This window comes from Octodon degus, unplaced genomic scaffold (genome assembly GCF_000260255.1).
Source record: "Octodon degus isolate 3935 unplaced genomic scaffold, OctDeg1.0 scaffold00189, whole genome shotgun sequence".
NCBI lineage: Eukaryota > Metazoa > Chordata > Mammalia > Rodentia > Octodontidae > Octodon > Octodon degus.
The window spans coordinates 335764-355244 of NW_004524765.1; the positions used below are offsets into that span (position 1 = coordinate 335764).

A 19481-nucleotide genomic window follows, 5' to 3' on the forward strand; every position below is an offset into this window, starting at 1 on the left:
AACTTGCCTGTCCTCCGATCTAGTGCTGGGAGTACAGGCATTTGCCTGCATGTCTAGTTCTGTAGGATATTTTTTGCTTCATAATGCTTATTTATGGCAAATTCCTTTTTTTTTTTTTTTTTTTACTTTCTGAGCTTTTGTTTCCTGCTAATTAGTAGTTAGGAATCAAAAGTTAATTGAATGTAAGGAATTCAAAATTTCATTTTAATACTATCTCAGTGAAACTAAGAATTTAATTTAATGGGAAAAGTAATATAAAATATTTCAAAGCAACTATAGCATTTTAAAAGTTTTTTTGCTATTTATTTCTGTTTGGTGCATGACTTACTTTAAATTCCACCAGAGATCAGAACAAGAAGAGAAAACTGGTAAAAGTTAAGCTTGACTATATCCAACACTATTTATAAATTGACCATATTTTCAGTTAGATACGGATTTAATATGTCCACATTGGTCCTAGCTCTCATTAACAAAAAGTTGTCCACATTGACATCCCTATTTGAAAGTGTGAAATCCAGAATGCTCCAAAATCAGAAACTTCAGCTCCATCTTGAGGTCACAAGAGGAAAATTCTGCCCCTGAATGATTGCAGTCAAAATGCAGGCACCTGGGTCAGGGAATGTAGCGTCTTGCAAGCATGAGATCCTGAGTTTGATTCCTGGTACCAAAAAAAAAAAAAAAAAAACAGAATGCAAGCACACTAAAAGTATTGTATGAAATGCCCATGGAAATGTTGTCTGTTAGGATGTTTGCACCTTGAATGGATCTTGTGTTTAGACTTGGGGTACATTCCCAGGTGTCTCATAGAATTGCACATATTCAAAAACTCAAAACAATTCCAAAGTCTAAACTTCTGTTCCCGGGCCAGAGGTTCGATCCCTGGGCCTGCCATGCCGGCCACATCCCTGGAGCTTGCTGAGATGGCAATTGAGACTGGATGTGGTGATGTGCACCCATAATCCCAGCTCTTGGGGGGGTGGGTGTAAACAGGCGGATCACTACGAGTCCAATCTAGTAGTGAGAACTTGAACGCCCTGTAAACCCTTCCCTAAAAATACCAATAAACAAAAATAAACTTCTATTCCCAAACATTTTGGATAGTTATTATTCAGCCTGTGTAATATTTTCAAAGTTGATTATGCTTTGATAAATATAATAGAATTTTCTCTTGATGTAAACTAGGAGAGGTTATGTGACTTTCTGATTTTAAGCCTTTGCCCTTATTGTAGGATATGGATTGGATGTATATCTAAATTTCTGTGGGCAAGAAATATCTCAGATATTTTGCAAGTAACATTATTTAATACATTTTATATAAAACTAAAATAAGTAGCTAAATTCTGACAGAAGAATATTAGATGTTAGAAGATATGCATTCTGAAAGTTTCATTACATTATCAGTACTATTTTTTTACTTGATAATTCTCTGAGCTTCTTTTGTTCTCTGTCAAATGGTATTAATAGTATTTGTTCTAGCTGCTTCTTCACCATCCCTGTTCTTTTTTGGTGGAACTAGGGATTGAACTCAGGCCTTTACACTTGCCAGGGAAGCACTTATTCTACTGAGCCATCTCCCTGGCCCCACCATCCCTGTTCTTAACAGAAGACAATAGTTGTGTGAAAGAGCATTGAAATCTCTAGTACACTATCTAGTAGCGAAGTAGTAAGGATCATCCTGATAAAAGTAAACTTTAATCATCACCAGGAAATGTGGTTGGGTTGATGGATGTGGTCTAAGACTGTCTCCTGGTCCTCACTCTCCCCAGACAAGACTTCATACATCTTTTTGTTTTTGTTTCCTCACCTCTAACGAGGCGGAGGCAATCTCCACCCTCTACACAGTGATTGACTATAACAACAGTGCCATTTTTAAAATATTGCAAATGTTGAAGTGAACTTCATCTTGAAAAGCAATGTAAGTGGATAAAAAGAATTGGTAGAATAACAACATGGCTGTTGGCCTTCACTTAATTTTTTTATAATAAATTCTTTTTACTATTTTTTTTTCTTTCTTTTTGAGACAGTCTCACTGTGTACTTCCAACTGGCCTTGAAGTCACTGTAGTCCAGGCTGGCCTGCTACTCATGGTGATCATCTTCTCTCAGGCCTCGCACGGGCTGGGGTTACAGTCTTGTGCCACAACACCCAGCTGTTTATAATCAGTTTTATATACTTTTCAGGGAATGACTGATCAATTTGAAGAATGTACATATTGAATATACAGAATGTGAATAACTCTGGCTTTTGTTTTCTCATTTAGATTAAGGATACTTGGCATCAAGTTTACAGAAGACATTTCCTAAAAACAGCTCTAAACCACTGTAACCTTTGTCGAAGAGGCTTTTATTATTACCAAAGGCATTTTGTAGACTCTGAGGTAAAGATTTCCCAAAAACAGGGAAAATATTTTTTAACTATAGTTTTTTAAAGATGTAGGGCCTGGAAGATAGCTCAGTAGAATAAGTGCTTGCCTGGCAAGTGCAGGGTCCTGAGTTCAATCATTGGTACAGCAAAAAAAAAAAAGTATAAAAGTATACTTTAGCTTTATACATTAATTTAAGTTCTTTGAACATCTTGAAAAAAGTATATCTATAATTTATAAAGAATGATGTTTTCAGGCTGGGGAGATGGTCAGTAGAATAAGTGCTTCCCCGGCAAGCACAAGGGCCTGAGTTCAATCCCCAGTTCTGCCAAAAAAAAAAAGTTTTCAAAGAAACTTGCCACTTTGGCTTCTTCCAGGCCTGACACTGCTTATGCTATAAGAATATAAAAGAATATGTCAAAAGAAATATCACATATTTTTTCTGACTTTGAAGTAATTTTATTTATCACCTTTATTTCAACTTTTCTATACACAGGGAGTGTGTATATACGTAAGCATAACCACTTATTTGCATAGTGAGACTCAGCAAAAATTTATTGTTTATTTTACATATATCATAACTCTTTGTATTGCTACAATCTTAAATGATTCTTTAAAAGAAATACATACAAATTCTTAGACTTTTCTATTGTTTAACATGACATTTTTACAAAGTAGGCCCTAGGTGGCAGCAAATAGGCATATTTGGAGCATTTCATTACAGGCAAAAATGCTTGTAAATATGTATTCTTTTGGAAAAGCTCTTTTAGTCAATGTTCTTGCTTCATTGAAGCTTTTCAGTTGATTCAGGCAGCTTTAAAATATTTGTATTGAGATTTGTAAAAATTATCAGTTTCTTGTGTAATTTTAAGTGTTAAAAGACCTCTCTACCAAATAAGGGGGTTTTTTTTGTTTGTTTTGTTTTGGTTTTTTAAAGTCATTTTATTTTCATATGTAGCTGAGTTTTGAAAATAGTTTGAGTACACACAGGAATAAAATAGGTTGACTATGAAAATGTTTAAGATAAATGTGTTTGTTAACTAAACAATACAAATTGAAGGTATATATGTGAATTTCTATGTATATAAAGCACAATGAAATTTTCTACTTTCCAAGGTCATTTACTTTGTCACTAGAATTAAAACAAAGCTATGTGTGTGTGGGGTCACACCACTCAAATCCTGCAGAATTTTATGCCTCTTGGCAAAAAGATTGTGCGTCTGTAGTACAATGAGTTTCAGATAATCGTGCCTTTATTAAATATAGGGGCTAAGTACTGACTTTGATGGTTATACATATTTCTGATCATTGTTTTATTTTTTACTTGCATCTGGGAATCTTAATTACATAATAATTCAGCTGGAATGCAATGATGTTGTCCTGTTTTGGCGAATACAGCGCATGCTTGCTATCACAGCAAACACTTTAAGGCAGCAACTTACGAACACTGAAGGTGAGCTACAGAGAGCCTGCTTTCTGTTTCTGGTATGTTTAGTAAAAAGATGACAAGGTACTTAATTCAAAGAAAGTTTCATAATAGCCAGACGTGGTAGAGTGATCCCGTAAGCCCTGCCCTTGGGAGTCTGAGGCAGGAGGATCATGAGTTACAGGCCAGCATTGGCAGGCTATAAGGTGACATCAAGAGTTCAGGGCAGCCTGAACTATGTAGTGAGATCTTACCTCAAAACACAAACAAGAACATTTATTAGAAAAACTAAGAAATATCACTTGCCTTTAAAATATTAATTGAAAAAGCAATTATAATAAATATGGACAACTGGGGAGATAGTTCAGTGGCATAAGTGCCTGCCTGGCAAGAACGGGGTTGTGACCCCTTGGACCAAAAAAGAAAAAAGTAAATAAATGTGACAGTAGAACATACTGTGTGTCTACTTGCATTACACAGAAATTGTGATAGGTATGGACTCCTAAGCATCACTGAAAGTTTGGAAAAGTCTGTGCTCCCATTAAAGTACTATGGGTTAAGAACGTCATTCTCTGTAAAGGTATACCAGTTTCATCCTGATAAAAGTACCGGGTAAACTGAGAAATGGAACTTAAGAACAGACCTAATTTGATGATAAAAATAAGGACTCATTGTCCCATATATGGCTACTTTTATCATCATGTGCATTTATAAAAATGGGCTCCTCATATTTTTTGTTTATTTTTGAACAGTTAGGCGATTAGAGAAAAATGTTAAGGAGGTATTGGAAGATTTTGCTGAAGACAGCGAGAAGAAAGTTAAGTTGCTTACTGGTAAACGAGTTCAGCTGGCAGAAGACCTCAGTAAGTCTTTCCTGCTGCCCTTTGCCTGGTCCCCACTCACATGTGTGTTCATCCGTTTAATGTCATACTAAAGTTTCTAATATCTGCAAGGAACTTCTCTTTTTCAGAGAAATGAACAACTAGCGTAAGATGCTGACCTCAAAGTCTTGTTGTTTCCAAGTACTTTAATGTGTATTTCCTGGAACAGTGATTTGTTCCTAGCAACTTATTAAAACCACTGTGTTAACACTGGTAACATTACTTTATCTGATCCTTAGGCCTCATGCAGATTTCACCAATTGTCCCAATATCATCCTTCCATAGAACAAAATGTTCCAGGTTCATTTCCTAACCATGTGACCTTTTTTCTAGAAAATGGTATTTAGAAATCAAGATCTGAGAGCTGTATATGCTCATTGTAATTGAAATGCTACAGTTCTTAGGTCCTCAGTAGCAAGAGGGAATAAATGTTGTAGTTGAGTGCTAGGATGTACAGGTATAGATGTATCTTCACACATTTACTTCTGTGTTCCTAGTTATATATGTATATGTTGAACTGTGAATTGGTACTGAGACTCCAATTTTAACCCAATACTATAGGATTTGTTCTAGTTTTCCGCCTTCCCATATCTGTAAGGCCTGGTTTTTCAGACACTGAGAGACCTAGTTCCTATTATTTTTAGTACATTTACCTATTTTGTTCAACCTTCTTATGCATAACCAAGTTTGTTGCTCTCCCTTTCATTGCAAAAATGTTCTTGTCACCATATAAGATTCTTAATCACTCCATGCCATCAACTCCTGCATTGATGTTCTTTTCATCTCGTCTGGGCCTGACACCTAGGCCAGGCTGCTCCTTTCCATGGAGTCCTCTCTACTGAGCTAGATTCTGACCCTTTGTGCCGAGTCCTTTGCTGTCTCATCCTCCTTTCCCTTCTTCACATGTGCATCCTTTGCTGGAAACCAGCCCAGGCTGATGTGAAGATAAGCTCTCCATCCTGCCTGTGCTCCAGCACCCTGCTTGGGTCTGCCCCTGCACAGATCACTGGGCCCCAGCTGCCAGCCCCTGCCAGCAGGCCCTATAGCATTCCCTTTCCCACTCCTAAAGCCTACCTGATGGCTTTGTTGCTTTGTTTGGGGTAGCATTTCTCGAATGACCCCTGGGTCATACTGAGACTGATTGAGACTGGGCATGGTGGTGCGTGCCTGTAATCCCAGCGCTTGGGAGACTGAAAACAGGAGGATCACTACAATTCCAATCTGTGTAGTACATCCTGTAGATCCTGTATTAAATGCATTGTGTGTGTGTGTGTGTGTGTGTGTGTGTGTGTGTGTGTGTATGTGTGTGTGTGTGTATATATATTCAGATAGCTGAAGAAAAGCAAACTTTGCAGGTTTGAAAATGTTTAAGTTGAGTTTATATCACCACGGTTTAATTATAAGATTGTCCAAGAGAAGTTAGGCAGGGTTTTTCTATTTTACTCCTGTGACATTCACCTTTGTTCATCCTGTTCTCTCCTAGTTATCTGAGCTCTCCCTTGCTTTCTCTTTTTCTCTTTTTAACTTTTTAAGTATACTTTATTTTAGCTTTATTTCTTTTTCTCTCACATTTAGGGGCTTCATACCATTTTGGCAACATAGTATTTGTTTCAGTGCAGAACTCTTGTGCTCAAATCTGAACTGACATTTCCTGGCTATACCTTAGGGAATCTCCCAAGGTACAGCTTCTTGTAGATCAGCTGCTATAATGTTGATTGTTGGCAGTCAGTTCAGTGAGCACTTTGAAGGTCCTGCTTCATGATTGCACTCCAAAAGTACTGTTGCGGAAAGAGATGTGTCAGTGATGTGATGTATACAGACTTCTGGAGAAAGTTGCAAAACAGTGAATAGGTCATTGAATTTTACCTGAACAATAAGTGATTGAAAGACAGTTTTGAGTGTCTTGTGCTTTTAATAGAGCTGGTGTAGTGCTATTTCTCTCTATCCCAATTTGATTAAAATAATGAAAGTGTATTACTAACTCATATATGTGTATCAAGGCATGTCTTACATTCTCCTGGTGGTTTTCCTGAAAAAAGCAGTCTTATGGCTCCCTTGAAATGGTGTGCTTTTATGCGTAGACAGTTACAGTTCTCTTAATGTACCAAGTGATGTCCATGGGAGCAAGGGTTTCTTTCCCCAGTGATTTAGCTTCCCCGGTCACAGTGAAGGAGGGAAGCCCTAGTGTTGCACAATGGTGGGAAAGAAGTCTTGAAAGTGCCTTTTCCTGTCTGTCTTGGGTCTGCTGTTTGAGGATTTCATTGTAGTTGCCAGAAAGGTTTCAGAGGTTAGCAGTCACAGCTGTATAGCGTAGACCAAGTTTGAATAGCGCCTTCTCATTTAGAACGGGATACATTAGCTGGTAAGAGTTTGGAGAGGGGCAATCAAGGCATTTATTATAATTTCAGAGTAGCAAAGAGCAGTGTAATATATAGATTATTAAAATTTTGATGCATCCTATTTTACCTGGTTTTAAATAATTTCATTACTTTGGGTAGTCACTCACTGACTGTCTTCTAAGATGAGTACATGAATTACATTGTTCTCTCACATTCTTGAGACAATGTGCCACATTTACTATTGGGGTAAAGCTAGAGTTAGAAAAAAGAAATGGGAAGCACTTCTAGGCTCGGGGTAATTGAAGTGCTGTTGTGATGGTTCAATGCTGGATCAGGAAGAGGACAGGATCAGGCCAGGGTACCTTGGAGCATAAGGCAAGGAGGTGGCGCAAGGGTCATGGGAGCCACCAGCAGGACTAGAGACCTTGTGAGCCTCTAACTGGCCATACCTGGGACACTTTGGGCATCAGAGAAATAGTGATAGTAACAATTTGTAACTCACTGAATGAAGGAATCCAATAATTGCTAATTATTTAAATGAATAAAACTCATGATGAAGAATGGGATATTTATATAGCCACACAAAATACCTTCATAGAAAAATGTTTATTACTAATTAAAAGGAGAGAATAATTTTACATGGAGAATCCTGAAAATTACCACTTTAATCAGGTGGTCAGACATTATCAGTAATGGTCAAGTCAAAACTCGTACCATCTTTGTAGAATGCAGCATCATAGCTGAGTGTGGTGGTGCACACCTGTGATCCCAGCACTCTGGGGGCTTAGGCTGGAAAATCAAATGTTGAAGCTCAGCCTGGGCAATTTAGCAACTTAAACTCTCTCTCTCTCAAAATAATATGAAGTGTAAAAAACAAAAATAAGTTTAAAAAAAAAACAGATATGTGGACTGGGATGTAACTGTGGGTACCCTGGGTTTGACCCTCAGTACCCATGTACCCCTAAAAGCCCAACATCACTTCTTGGATATTTTTTTTTTGGTTTTGTTTTTTTGTTTGTTTGTTTTGTCTTGTTTTTATATTTAGCACAGGGTCTACATGGTTTCAGTATTGTACGTCAGACTCATAGTGATTCTCCTGTTTTCAGCTTCCCAAGTGCTGGGATTATAGGCGCACGCCACCACACCCAGTCTCTATCACCATCTCAGCACGCCCCGCAGGCAGAGCCGACACAGTGTGCTGGGAATCGAACCCCGGCCACTGTGCTGTGCCTAAGCAGGCACTTTAGTCTGCTGAGCTATCTGCCTGGCCCTTGACCTTCTTTTTATATATAATTGAATTGTAATCATAATCCCTCATACAAACCCAGTTAAGATGCAGTATAGAAATGATTGGTTTATGTTCTTCAGATGTGTCAGGATTATGAAAGGCCAGGAAAGCCAGGGCCTATTCCAGGTTGCAGCAGGCGGGAGGGCTTAGACTGGCTCTTTTTGTTTAAGTGAAGCTGGAAAGGGACTTCCCACTCCATGGGGATAACACAACCATGACAGTTCAGAAAGTCAAAGTACCGAATTGAGATTATTTGAGAAAATACCCTTATTCAAAGCTAATAAGCAAGAAGCTATTTGTGGATGTTGGGACATGATGAAAATAGATATTTCAGAAAAATGTGGTTTTTGTGATTTTCCTCTAAGTCTGAGGTTATTTTCACATAAAGAATAAAAAGTTTGTATCTTTATAACTAATCATAGATTAGGGTCATATGAAAGTACTGTAGAGGAAGCAGGACTTGCAAACATGTAAGGGTGGGGAGGCAGGGAGCTCATCCCCTTCCATCTGAGTTCCTTATTAGTAACATCTGCTCCAAACCGTCCAGGGTTTAAATACACCCAGGATGACCTTGAGAAGAGAGTTTTGATTTTGTGGTAGATTAATTTCAGGGAGTTTTTATAACTATTTAAATACAGTGTCAATTAGATTGAAATCTCTTTGCACTTCCACTGTAAATAAGAGTGCAAACATTCCCAGGCTTTGTTCATTGGCTCCCTGCCCCATCCCTGGGAGGGAAGCTACATACCTGGGCAATGGTGACAGTGGCCTCTGTGTGTGTGGTTCAGTTCTGTCAGCACAGTCTGGAATTCATTTACGGTCTGTTCTGTGAATACTGTATCAGCTGTTACCTGGGTGGTTATGTTAGGTTTCTTTTGTGATTCTTGTCCACTAAAGCTGAGGTTATATTACTGAGTCTCTGTAATTAGAGAATCACTGATCCCCAGGAACTAAAGGACAGTAACGATCATTTAGATTGCTTTTTCTAAGAAAAGGCTAAAGATTGTTTCTCTTTATTTTACAATAAATTCATTTTTGTGTCAAAATTTGAAAATGTGAGTATGAATTAATATCTGAATAGTTTTAAAGTGCTCTAAGTGAATCATTTGCTTTTCCTCTTGTGAGATGAATGTAGTCATTCTTCTCATTGTACAGTTTAAAAAAATGGAGGCTTAGTAGTTACTGACTGGCAGGTGCTAAAGCCAAGATTTGAGCCAGGTCTCTTAAATTACTGTGTCAAACTAACTTAGGGGAAAAGTCAAGCCTTTGGAAAGTATAATTTCCCAAAATTATCCTTTATGTTGGGATCATTCCTAAGTTAATGGTGCCCTTCACAGGGGAAAAAAGACACGTGGTGGTGGCCATTATTCACCATCACGTTGTATACTTCCTCTCACAAAATAGATTTGGAATTTAAACTTGAACACTGTATTAAAACTTTGATAGCACAGGAACTCCAAAGTGTGTATGAAGCCCTTAAACAGATTAAAGGAAGTTAATATTCCGAATATGTTTTATAAACACAGTTCTAAATACACTCAGATCTCGCCATAATTAAGTAACATCCCAGTTGCCCAGGATTCAGTCTTTGCGTGTGGCTTTTGGTTGTATTCATACTTACTGAGCCTTGAAGTCCAGCTATGACAGATAAGGAATCTTTAATTGAACAAAATGACTGTCACTCTAAATTTAGGCTTTTGTTGGGCTAGTTTGAAGAGTGTTGAAATGTTAAAATTGCCATGTATTTCTTCGTATTTTTCAGTGCAGTGTGAAAACAGTAATACATTCCTTTGCTTGGCGACAACTTACAGGCTTTTATATGGTGTAGTTTAATATTGTTAATGTTGAAAACATTGTAACTGTAGGTGCTAGTTAAGGAGAATTTTTCAATATCCTCAGCACTCCCTCTCCCCCTGGTTAATTTGCTGCTGCCTCCCCACACGAGGTGGCAACAGCTGGCCTTTTTACTAGAGCTTGGGGGATTAGAGAGCAGGAATCACAGCAGCGTGCTCGGCCTCTTGCCTCTGTTGACTGTTCTTTATTGTTTGATGCCTGTGCATCTCCCAGACAGCAAGCAATTGTTTGTGGAAACTTGGAGTTTGTTTCTCTAGGGCAGATACAATGCTGTGGGTGCTCCTTTTTGTGTTTCTTCACGTTCCCAGTCTCCTCTTATCCTCAGTCCCATGCTTTCTCTTGATAATTAAAAAGGAGCAAAGACACAACCTTTGTATCCTGGTCTGCATGAAATTCAGTTGTGACACTAAAATTTAGCAGGAGAGACTACAAATGAGAGTCACTTTTTTTTCTGAGCTACCAGATATCGGAACACAAATCACTTTTGTAATGACAATATTCTTCATTGCTGCTATTATTAATGAAAGAAAACAAAAGTGTTGTTGCATATTTCAAATAATGGTGACTGAAAGGGAGCAACAGCAGACTACACCAATTATAAGAAGCATGTTAAAGCTTGAATTAAAGAAGTAGGCAGAACATAGCTAAATAGAACCCTTTTCAATAAAATTATTTTAATGTAATGCATTTAGAAAGGAAAAATGTCATAATGCCCTTAAATTTATTTTATTTATTTTTTTATTATTATTTTTTTTTTGGGGGGGGGGAACCAGGGATTGAACTCAGACTCTTACGCTTACCAGGGAAGCGCTTATCCTACTGAGCCATCTCCCTGGCCCCGAATTTAATTTTAATTGGTTACTTTACATTCCTACACTTCTTCTATACCTGCCATATTGTGAAGTGTTATTATGGGTAAGAAATACCCCAGAAAGACTGTGATACTCAGAATTTGAACCATAAAATTACAAGAAGAGCAAGTTGTGTGTTTAACTTTTTCCTGAGGTGGGCTCTGGCGTGAATGCTTGGACAGAGCTCCCTGGCTGATTCTTGCCAGCTGCCATCACCACCTCTGTAGTGCTGCCCTGGACCAGCACTCTGGATGGCTCTTCCTGTTCACAGAAAGACAGTCTGTCATTTTACAAGTTGGGACAAAATTGACATGTGTTGTTCCCTTTGTAAGTGTGGCAGACAATGTGACTGTGAACTACATTACTTGTTCATTTTGCTCCTCTGGACTTACCAAAGAAAATGAATATTAAAAGCCTTTTAAAAGGAAGAGAAGGTGCCGTGGAGTTGTACAGTTCTAGGGATAGAGGGAGTTGTTCTCAGAAAGAAATGCACGTCACAGAGTAGCATCAGGTACCCTCAAGAGAACCATGAACTGCAGGAGCCACAGTCCCTGGGTCACTCGTGTCTCAGTACTGACGCAAGTTCTTTTGCCCTTGGTACTGTTTCATCTCCCCCAGTTACTGGAGCACCTCTAGATAATCTTTTCCCTTTATCTCTTTTTCCTTCTCTTTCGCTGTACCTCTTAGGTCATTATCACTTGAACCCAATCTTATTTTCCTCCTTCTTACTTAATTTGCCTCCTGTCTGTGATTAAAACCTTACTCAGGTATAACTGGCCGGAATGCAGGCTTCCTACCACGTGGGCAGCTCTAAGCCTCAGTGACCATTTCAGAAAAAATACTTTCATGTCTATTTTGATTGATGAGCTCTACCAAAGTGATTTGGTGCATTCATAAATTCATCGTGCTTGTATTTTATATAATTGTATATGTTCAATCAATATTTGATCATGATCTTTTAATACAGATTCTTCATGAGCCCCCTTCTTTTGACTCACAAGCAGGAGGGAAGCTAATTCTTCATTTTAAGAAGGCGTTCTCCTACTCCATTTTGCCAGGAAGTGAGTAAGAGCAGCGTCCATGTGCTGTATTCACTCTCATGCTCACCCAGTCCTTCCCAGTGTATGAAAAGCACTAATTACTTATAGGTCTCCAATGATTTCCCAGTTCCCAGTCCATCCAGTTCACCAAAAATCTTTAGTAACTTTTAATGTTTAGTTGGAGTTTTTAAGTTTATTGAAATACATTTATTTATTCTCTTTAACAGTAAGGTACTTCTTGGAATTGTTATTAATAGAAATATGTTTGAAAAAGAGGAAGATTAAAGTTTCTCTTCTGTTACAAAATGGATAACTTATTTCTGTTTCATATTATCAGTACTTGAACTCTTTAAAGCACCCTTCCCTGGCAAAAGTGGTTGTGTGTTCAGTTCTGCCAGAGCAAAATGCATTTTTCATGCTAAGATGGAGTCCACAAAGCCGCTCAGGCAGGTAGGACAGAGCTGCTTTTCCCTTGAATTTGCACAGAGAGACAGGGTTCTCCTTTGTGTTCCAGCCCTCCCAGCCCCCTCAAAAGATAGAGCTAGCACACAGAATAAAGCAGTCCTTGGGCAGACTCACCATGTAAGAGAAGTGGTTGTTTAGACACACAGTGGGTATGATGCGGCCTCCGTAGCATTTCCAGGTTGTTGATGAGGAAATCTAGACTCAAAGTGGAGCTTACAGAATAAAGCACATTTTTCATGGGCTGAGTCTTTCAGGGTCACAATTGAGGGATATTGATAAATTGGTATGAGATTGAAAGGATATTTACTTGTAAATATTATATAGGCTACTAGTACTTAGCAAATATTATATAGGCTACTAGTACTTAGCAAGTATTTTTTCTTACTTTAAATTCAGGTCTGAGACAATATTCTCTTCAGTAATCTAGAGATTGAATTTGCTGTGTGTCATTTTAAAGTTTCACTTGCAGGAATGGGGAGATAGTAAGGTCCTGAGTTTAATCCCTGGTACCGCAAAAATAAATAAATAAAATAAAAAATAAAGTTTCATTTATATTCTGCTGAGATTACTTTAAGTTTTAAAAACCCTAGTGCACATATTCAGAACAAGAAGTTAGGCTCTTTCCCTTCTAATGCTTGCTCCCATTTCCTCAAGGAGAAACATTAGAGTGAAAGTTTTATTTTATTTTATGGTGGCACGTGCCTGTAGTCATGGCACTCTATGGGGCTGAGGCAAGAGAGTCACAAGTGTAAGTCTCACCTGGGCAACTTAGAACCAGTCTCAGATTATGTAAGACAAGGGCTGGAGATTCAGCTCAACATGAAGGCTCTGGATTTAATTACCAGTATGGGGGCGGGGGAGGGTTAAAGTTGAGATTAAACACTGTTTGGTTCTTCTTTTTTTTAGGGTAGGGCCTCTTTTTTTTTTTTTGGTACTGGGGATTGAACTCACAACCTTACGCTTACCAGACAAGCATTTAGTCTACTGAGCCATCCTCCCAGCTTTGCTTTTTTTTAATTTTTATGTTAGTGTGAGGGGTTGACACGTGCTGAACTGATAACCTCTGTGAAATTCCAGTCTCATGGTACAGTAGCTGGGGAAATGGGTTAAGAACAAAAGGAATTTTACTTCTTTATTACGTCATACATTCCTACATGCTTTTTGTCCAAATGAGAACAGTTCAAAATTACGTAGAGATTTCATACTTTAAGTTATCCTAATCATGCACATGGTGGAGCTAATATAATCTTAAAAGTACCAAGTATTTTCCCAAATAACTGCCTCAGTTGGGATACTGACAGTGACTGCATGGACCAGGCTGAAATTGCTTCTCGTGGTATGGTTGGAAATCACACTGAATTCGTCTCACTTCCACTAGTTTCCTGTTTTGGATCTGTGCTCTCCAAATGAATTGGTGGTGTCCTTCATGAGCTAGGGAAGTTTTCAAGCTGTGCAGCCCATTTTAGGTAGTAGATTTTCTCTTTCATTAGTTACCTCCTACATACAGAATGTTCCACTTTAACGTTTTCTTAGAAATGCTCTTTCATCTATTCTCAACTCTTAATTTCTGAATTGTAGAAAAAAAAATTGCTATTTTTAACTTCACTTAGATCTCCTTTCTGAGCCAGGAATTTTGGAGTTTTAATCTTCAGTCTTTGCTTTTATGACACCACTTCACACTGAGTCAGACACACAGATCTGTGTTAGATCTTCACCAAGTACACTAGCAGAATTTTAGAATTTTTCTTTGAACATCCTATTATCATCATCATTTTTTTTTCTTTTTTTTTTTTGCACAGTACCAGGGATTGATCTCAGGACCTTGTGCTTTCCAGCCAAGCACTTATTCTACTGAGCTATCTCCCCAGCCCTGTTCAATCAATTTTTGTTCTCATCATCATTATTATTACTATGATTACCAAAGAACTAGTACATTCACATTGTGATAATTAGCAAATGGAGATGGCAGTGTTTTGTAAATAACTCACCAGCCAGACGTTACCACAGTAACATCATTGTTTTGCAGAATTTTGAGTGTGATCCTAAGGACATAATTTCTAAAACATGGTTTTCATGATGAACTCTTAAATCGGCTTCCTTTTACCCCAACATTTTTAGTTTATTATTCCTGCCCTTATTTCTAGTTTCTCATCTGTGAGAATGGGCTAAATATAGTTCCCTTTCTTTTATATAACCTTAATTCAAAACTAATTCATCAATGAATTCTTTTTTTTTTTTTTTTTTTTAACCAGGAATTGAACTCAGGACCTTACGCTTTCCGGGGAAGTGCTTATTCTACTGAGCCATCTCCCCGGACCCCAAAAATAATTCATTCACAAGTATAAATAGCATTAATGAGAATAATCCTATATGTAGTACCAGTTGCTTTATATATTTCAAGTATTCCTGAGACCAATTGTAATGTAATTTGTACCAAAATTCACTCTCCTTGGAATGTTAACCTTCCACCTAGCCTTATGTAGATGCTTGGGTCTTCACTCTGTCCCTCTCCTTTCCTCCATTATGTTCAAATCCTTCTCCTCTTACAACCAACAGATTGATCCTTCCATACAGTTTGGCTCCTTGATTCTCTTTTACTCAGAAAAACTGAATGTTGGCCTGCTCTGCTTTTATTCTCACTTTTACTGACATGACTTTCCCCAGGTTTACTGAAAATCAAAAGAAAGCAGTGATCTAGGTGGGCAGTGAGGAATAGGAAATCCCCTTGTAACTGGGTCCTTTGGTACTTTGGAATCCATATCCTGCTTGACACTGTCATGTCTGTCACTCACATTTGTATAGTGCTTTATGCTTTGGAAAACTTACACATCTTGCAAGGCATTATCCCTGTTGTTCAGCTAGGGAAATCAATGTTTATTTAGATTAATGATTAAATAAATATTTATGGTAAAGGTAGGGCTAACAGTATATGTTACAGATATGATCTTAGAATTGTTTTAGGATTCTGCTCGTCTTCAGTCTTTGGGTTTGTGTTTGTAAGTATATATAACCCAATTCACATAATTTGGTGTTCCTGTTTTGCATTTTTATCATCAGCTAGTTTTAGACTCTGCTCTCCCAATGAAAGTAGTCATTAAGAATCTAGAACAGGGCCAATGATATAGCTCAGCAGACTAAAACACCTGCTTGGGCAAGAGCAGGGAGTTTGATCCCCAACATCACATGCCACGCCGGCCCCACCCCCAGGGCAGGCTGAGCCAGCCACAGAGTCTGGGTCTAGTGACGTATGCCAGCAATCCCAGCACTGGGAAGGCTGAAAGCAGGAGGATCACTGAGTCTGAGCTGTGTAGTGTGACCCTATAACAACCAAATACGGGGCCGGAGAGATGGCTCAGGGGAATAAGCACTTCCCTGGCAAGTTCGAGGGCCTGAGTTCAATCCCTGGTTCCGCAAAAAAAAAAAAAAAAAGAATACATTTGAAAAAAAAGAACAGTGGGTTTGTCGCCATACAAAATTGTTTAACTCCTTAAAAAAGACAACTCAATTATAAACCTCTGTATTCTCATTGCTATTTCAATTTTGTAATTTTCCTTTTCTGCAGAAAAAAAATTGTAATTTAAAACTTAAAGGCGATTTTCTAACTTAACGTGAAATCAATTATGAAGTGATTTTCATTTCTCTGAGCCTTATTCTAATTTATGAAACCAACATAGGGTGAGCATTCCTGATCCAAAGTGGGAAAGGCTCCAAAACCTGAACCTTGTAAGTTGCTGACATAGCATTCTCAATTTTGGATTTTGGCATATTTTGGAATTTGGATTTTTAGAGTAGGGATGTTAAGCCATTGAAATCTAAGCAGATAGTTCAAAAGACAAAAATTACAAAATCTGAAGTGTTTCTGGTTGGAAACCCTTCAGAGAGATGATTCTCGGCCTCTCCATCGTTGTGGCTCTCAGTGGGCTATGACAATCAGCAGTGCATGCAGGCCCACCAGAGCAGGGCTCCCTGCTCCTGTGACAGGGTTAGCACTGCTTCATCTTAATATTCTAGCCTATTTGAGAAATATAACTTGTATTTCGTCCTGCAGTTCATCTCAATTTATAACATTATTGAAGCCTATGATTCTTAATTCTGTGGGGGGAGTTTTGGTTAATAAACAATTACATTCTCTGATCTTACATTATTTTCTTTCACTTTTAAAAATACGTTAATAAGTTGATTATTTAAGAATCACTCTTATGAGTCATTCATCTGTTTTGCCTGCTTTTTACAACCCGGGGAACTGAGGGTGTTTTGACAAACCTATATTTATAACAGTTTGACAGCGGGATGAGGAACAGCGTTTGTCTTTGTAACAGCCTGAAGAAAGACCCTTTCCAGGGCCCAGTCAAGCAGTTACAATCTTGACCTCTTTCTTGTGCTGGGATAGTACATGCAGCAGCACCTCCCACATGTTTTCTTGTCCCATTGATTGTCCATTCACTTCCCATCTGTTTTGCAGACTTAAAGGAACAGAAGGGGCCCTCTTCGTATAAATCTGTCTTTACCGGAGATAAATGATGTCCTGTTTCTTTAAGGGCTGCCTGGGTGGTTTTCCTTTTCTTAAAATGTTTCAACTTTCCTCCCAACAAAATAAATCAGAAAAAGGGGTTTAAAAAAAAAAAGATGCATTTTAATGTATATTTAACTGATTGGGGCAGAGTATTTTTGTGACTTTGTAAGATCCTCTCAAATTATTTCTTAAATTATGTTTTTAAAAATATTCTTGGTATTTAGGTTTCTTATGGACCAAAATAAATGTATTTATTTTAAGATATATACTTCAATCTTTTTTGAGAAAAAGTATTACTAATGAGCAGATGGAGTAATTTTTCAAAGTTTGGGGGTCATAACTTGAGTTGACATAATATACAAGATTTTGTGTGCAAAGTGAAGTACAGCAGGCAGCTGTGATCTTAGGCTAGAAGCTTTCTAGCTTTCACACTTGAAAAGATGGTTGTGAATCCCATAAAACTGTACCTCACTTTTGTTGCTGAAAGTAAATACTATAGATACTTATAATGTGTTTTTAAAGAATGGAGCGTAAGAAAAGGAAATATTTTTCCCAGACAGCAATAACTCCCAGGCTAAGTGTGACAAGCATTGCCGTCCCCACCCTGACCTTGCAGAGTGATCTTATGCTGCTGGTTAAGAGGCATTACCAATATTAGAATATCATGGTATATTGTGTGAACAGCTGGCTAATGGAATATCTTCTGGAAACAAGCTTATTAATTTGATTATTGATCCTCTGACTTACCAAAAAGGATTTGATATAGCTTACAACATGCATGCTATGCAAAAGATAAAAATACTGAAGTAAAACCTGGGCCAATGAAATAAAGTAAAAGTTAGTGTTAGATTAATAACCCCTCAAACCCACATTTAATTAAGGGTCCTGTGTACTCTTTTATTTGTGTGTGTGTGTGTGTGTGTGTGTGTGGCCAGCTCAGCCCACCAGGGGGCAGGGCTGGCTGACATGTGGTGCTGGGGTATTGAACCGCAGTCCCTGTGCTTCGCTAAGCTTGTTCCAAGTAGGTGCTTTAGACCACTGAGCCATCTCACCAGCCCCATGGGTTCTGTGTACTCTTGCTAGAGGTCATTGGCTGGTGCCCAGGGGAAGGAAGGCCACATCGCCAGCCCTGGCCACGGTGGCTCAGACCACAGCACAGCAGTGTCTCCCTCAGGGGAGCACAGGTGTCCCTGGTTCACACACCTGACGGAAGCATCTTCCATCAGAGCTCTTCAGTGGACATTGCATCAGATGCCACCCCGACCAGATGAGTGCGTGTGATCCAGAATTTCTCGGGCCTCTGTACTGTAGTGCTTCTCGGCGGAGGCCCGCAGCAGGTAGTGCTAAGGGAGGTCCAAGAACATGGCGTTCTGGTCTGGCTTATGCAAAGGACCGAATGAGTTGCAGTTCCTGCATTCCACCTTCCGTGAACAGTGCATCTTTTTGTAGCAACCAGGTAGCCAAAAACTCAAGGTGTTATACTAGTTGACAGTGACAAGCATCTGGAATGACACCGCTGTTCGTTAATTGAGGCAGATCCATAATCATTAATAGGTAACTCCACTAAAATCAGAGTTGACATCTACTTCCAAGGATCAAAGGGCCTATCAAGTACAAAAACCTGAATAGAAGGTTAGTCCGTGTTCACACTGAAGTCTTTCAAAGAATACACTTCAAACTATAAAGTATTTGAAGAGGTATTCATCACAGTAATGCTTGCATCAGGAGGTCTTTTAAATACGTAGTTTAAAAAGCTGAACTTTCTACATGTCGCTCTTGAGGTATTTATATATTTAACAACGTAGTTTATAATTTACCTCACTGTTTCATAAGGTTTTCTACTAAACCATATGGGTTTGGGGTGATGGAGTAGTATTTTTAATACTTTTTAACTTTTGAATTAAATTTTGTTCAGTCAGCTGACTGAGTTATGAATGACTAAACAATAAAAATGTTCATGAACATCTCTGCTGGACTAGGTAGGTTCTTTGAAATGACAGGCTTTTTCCCCAAGTATATTATTTGTATAAGTAGTTCCTGGTGGTTCCCTACATTGATTCTTGGAAACATCATAAAACTGATCTTTCCCAAATGAAGCATGTAGCCCTTTAAGAAAAATGCTGCATTTTGTGATACCTTTTTTTTTTTTTTTTTTTAACTAGAGGTTAAGGTCAAATAAATAAAGAAGCACTAAGGAATAAATAAAAAGGTAAAAAAAAAATGCAGTTATAAACATGTGATGCATTAGGGCAGTACGCGTTAGTCTGAGTTGTTTGTTTGTGACAGGGTCTTGCTCTGGAGTTCACGCTGACCTTAAAGTCACTGTGTACCCCAGGCTGGTCTGAAGCTCACAGTGATTTTCCTGCCTCAGCCTCACAAGTGCTGGGGTCACAGGTGGCTTTCTAAATTTTAAAGCAGTAAGTTAGTTAATCCAGAACTATAACCTTCCCACAGGTTCAGAG

General features: G+C 38.4%; 1 protein-coding gene across 5 annotated transcripts in view; it reads left to right on the top strand.

The window, feature by feature from the left end:
* The window catches only part of Opa1 (OPA1, mitochondrial dynamin like GTPase), a 99063-nt gene that overhangs the window by 58835 nt on the left and 20747 nt on the right, over nt 1-19481 (top strand). For all 5 annotated transcript variants that reach the window (XM_023704130.1, XM_004643988.1, XM_023704132.1 and 2 more), the window contains 3 exons: nt 2261-2377; nt 3722-3815; nt 4541-4651. In XM_023704130.1, coding sequence (XP_023559898.1) covers nt 2261-2377; nt 3722-3815; nt 4541-4651 — 322 coding nt within the window. The remainder of the gene's footprint in view (nt 1-2260; nt 2378-3721; nt 3816-4540; nt 4652-19481) is intronic.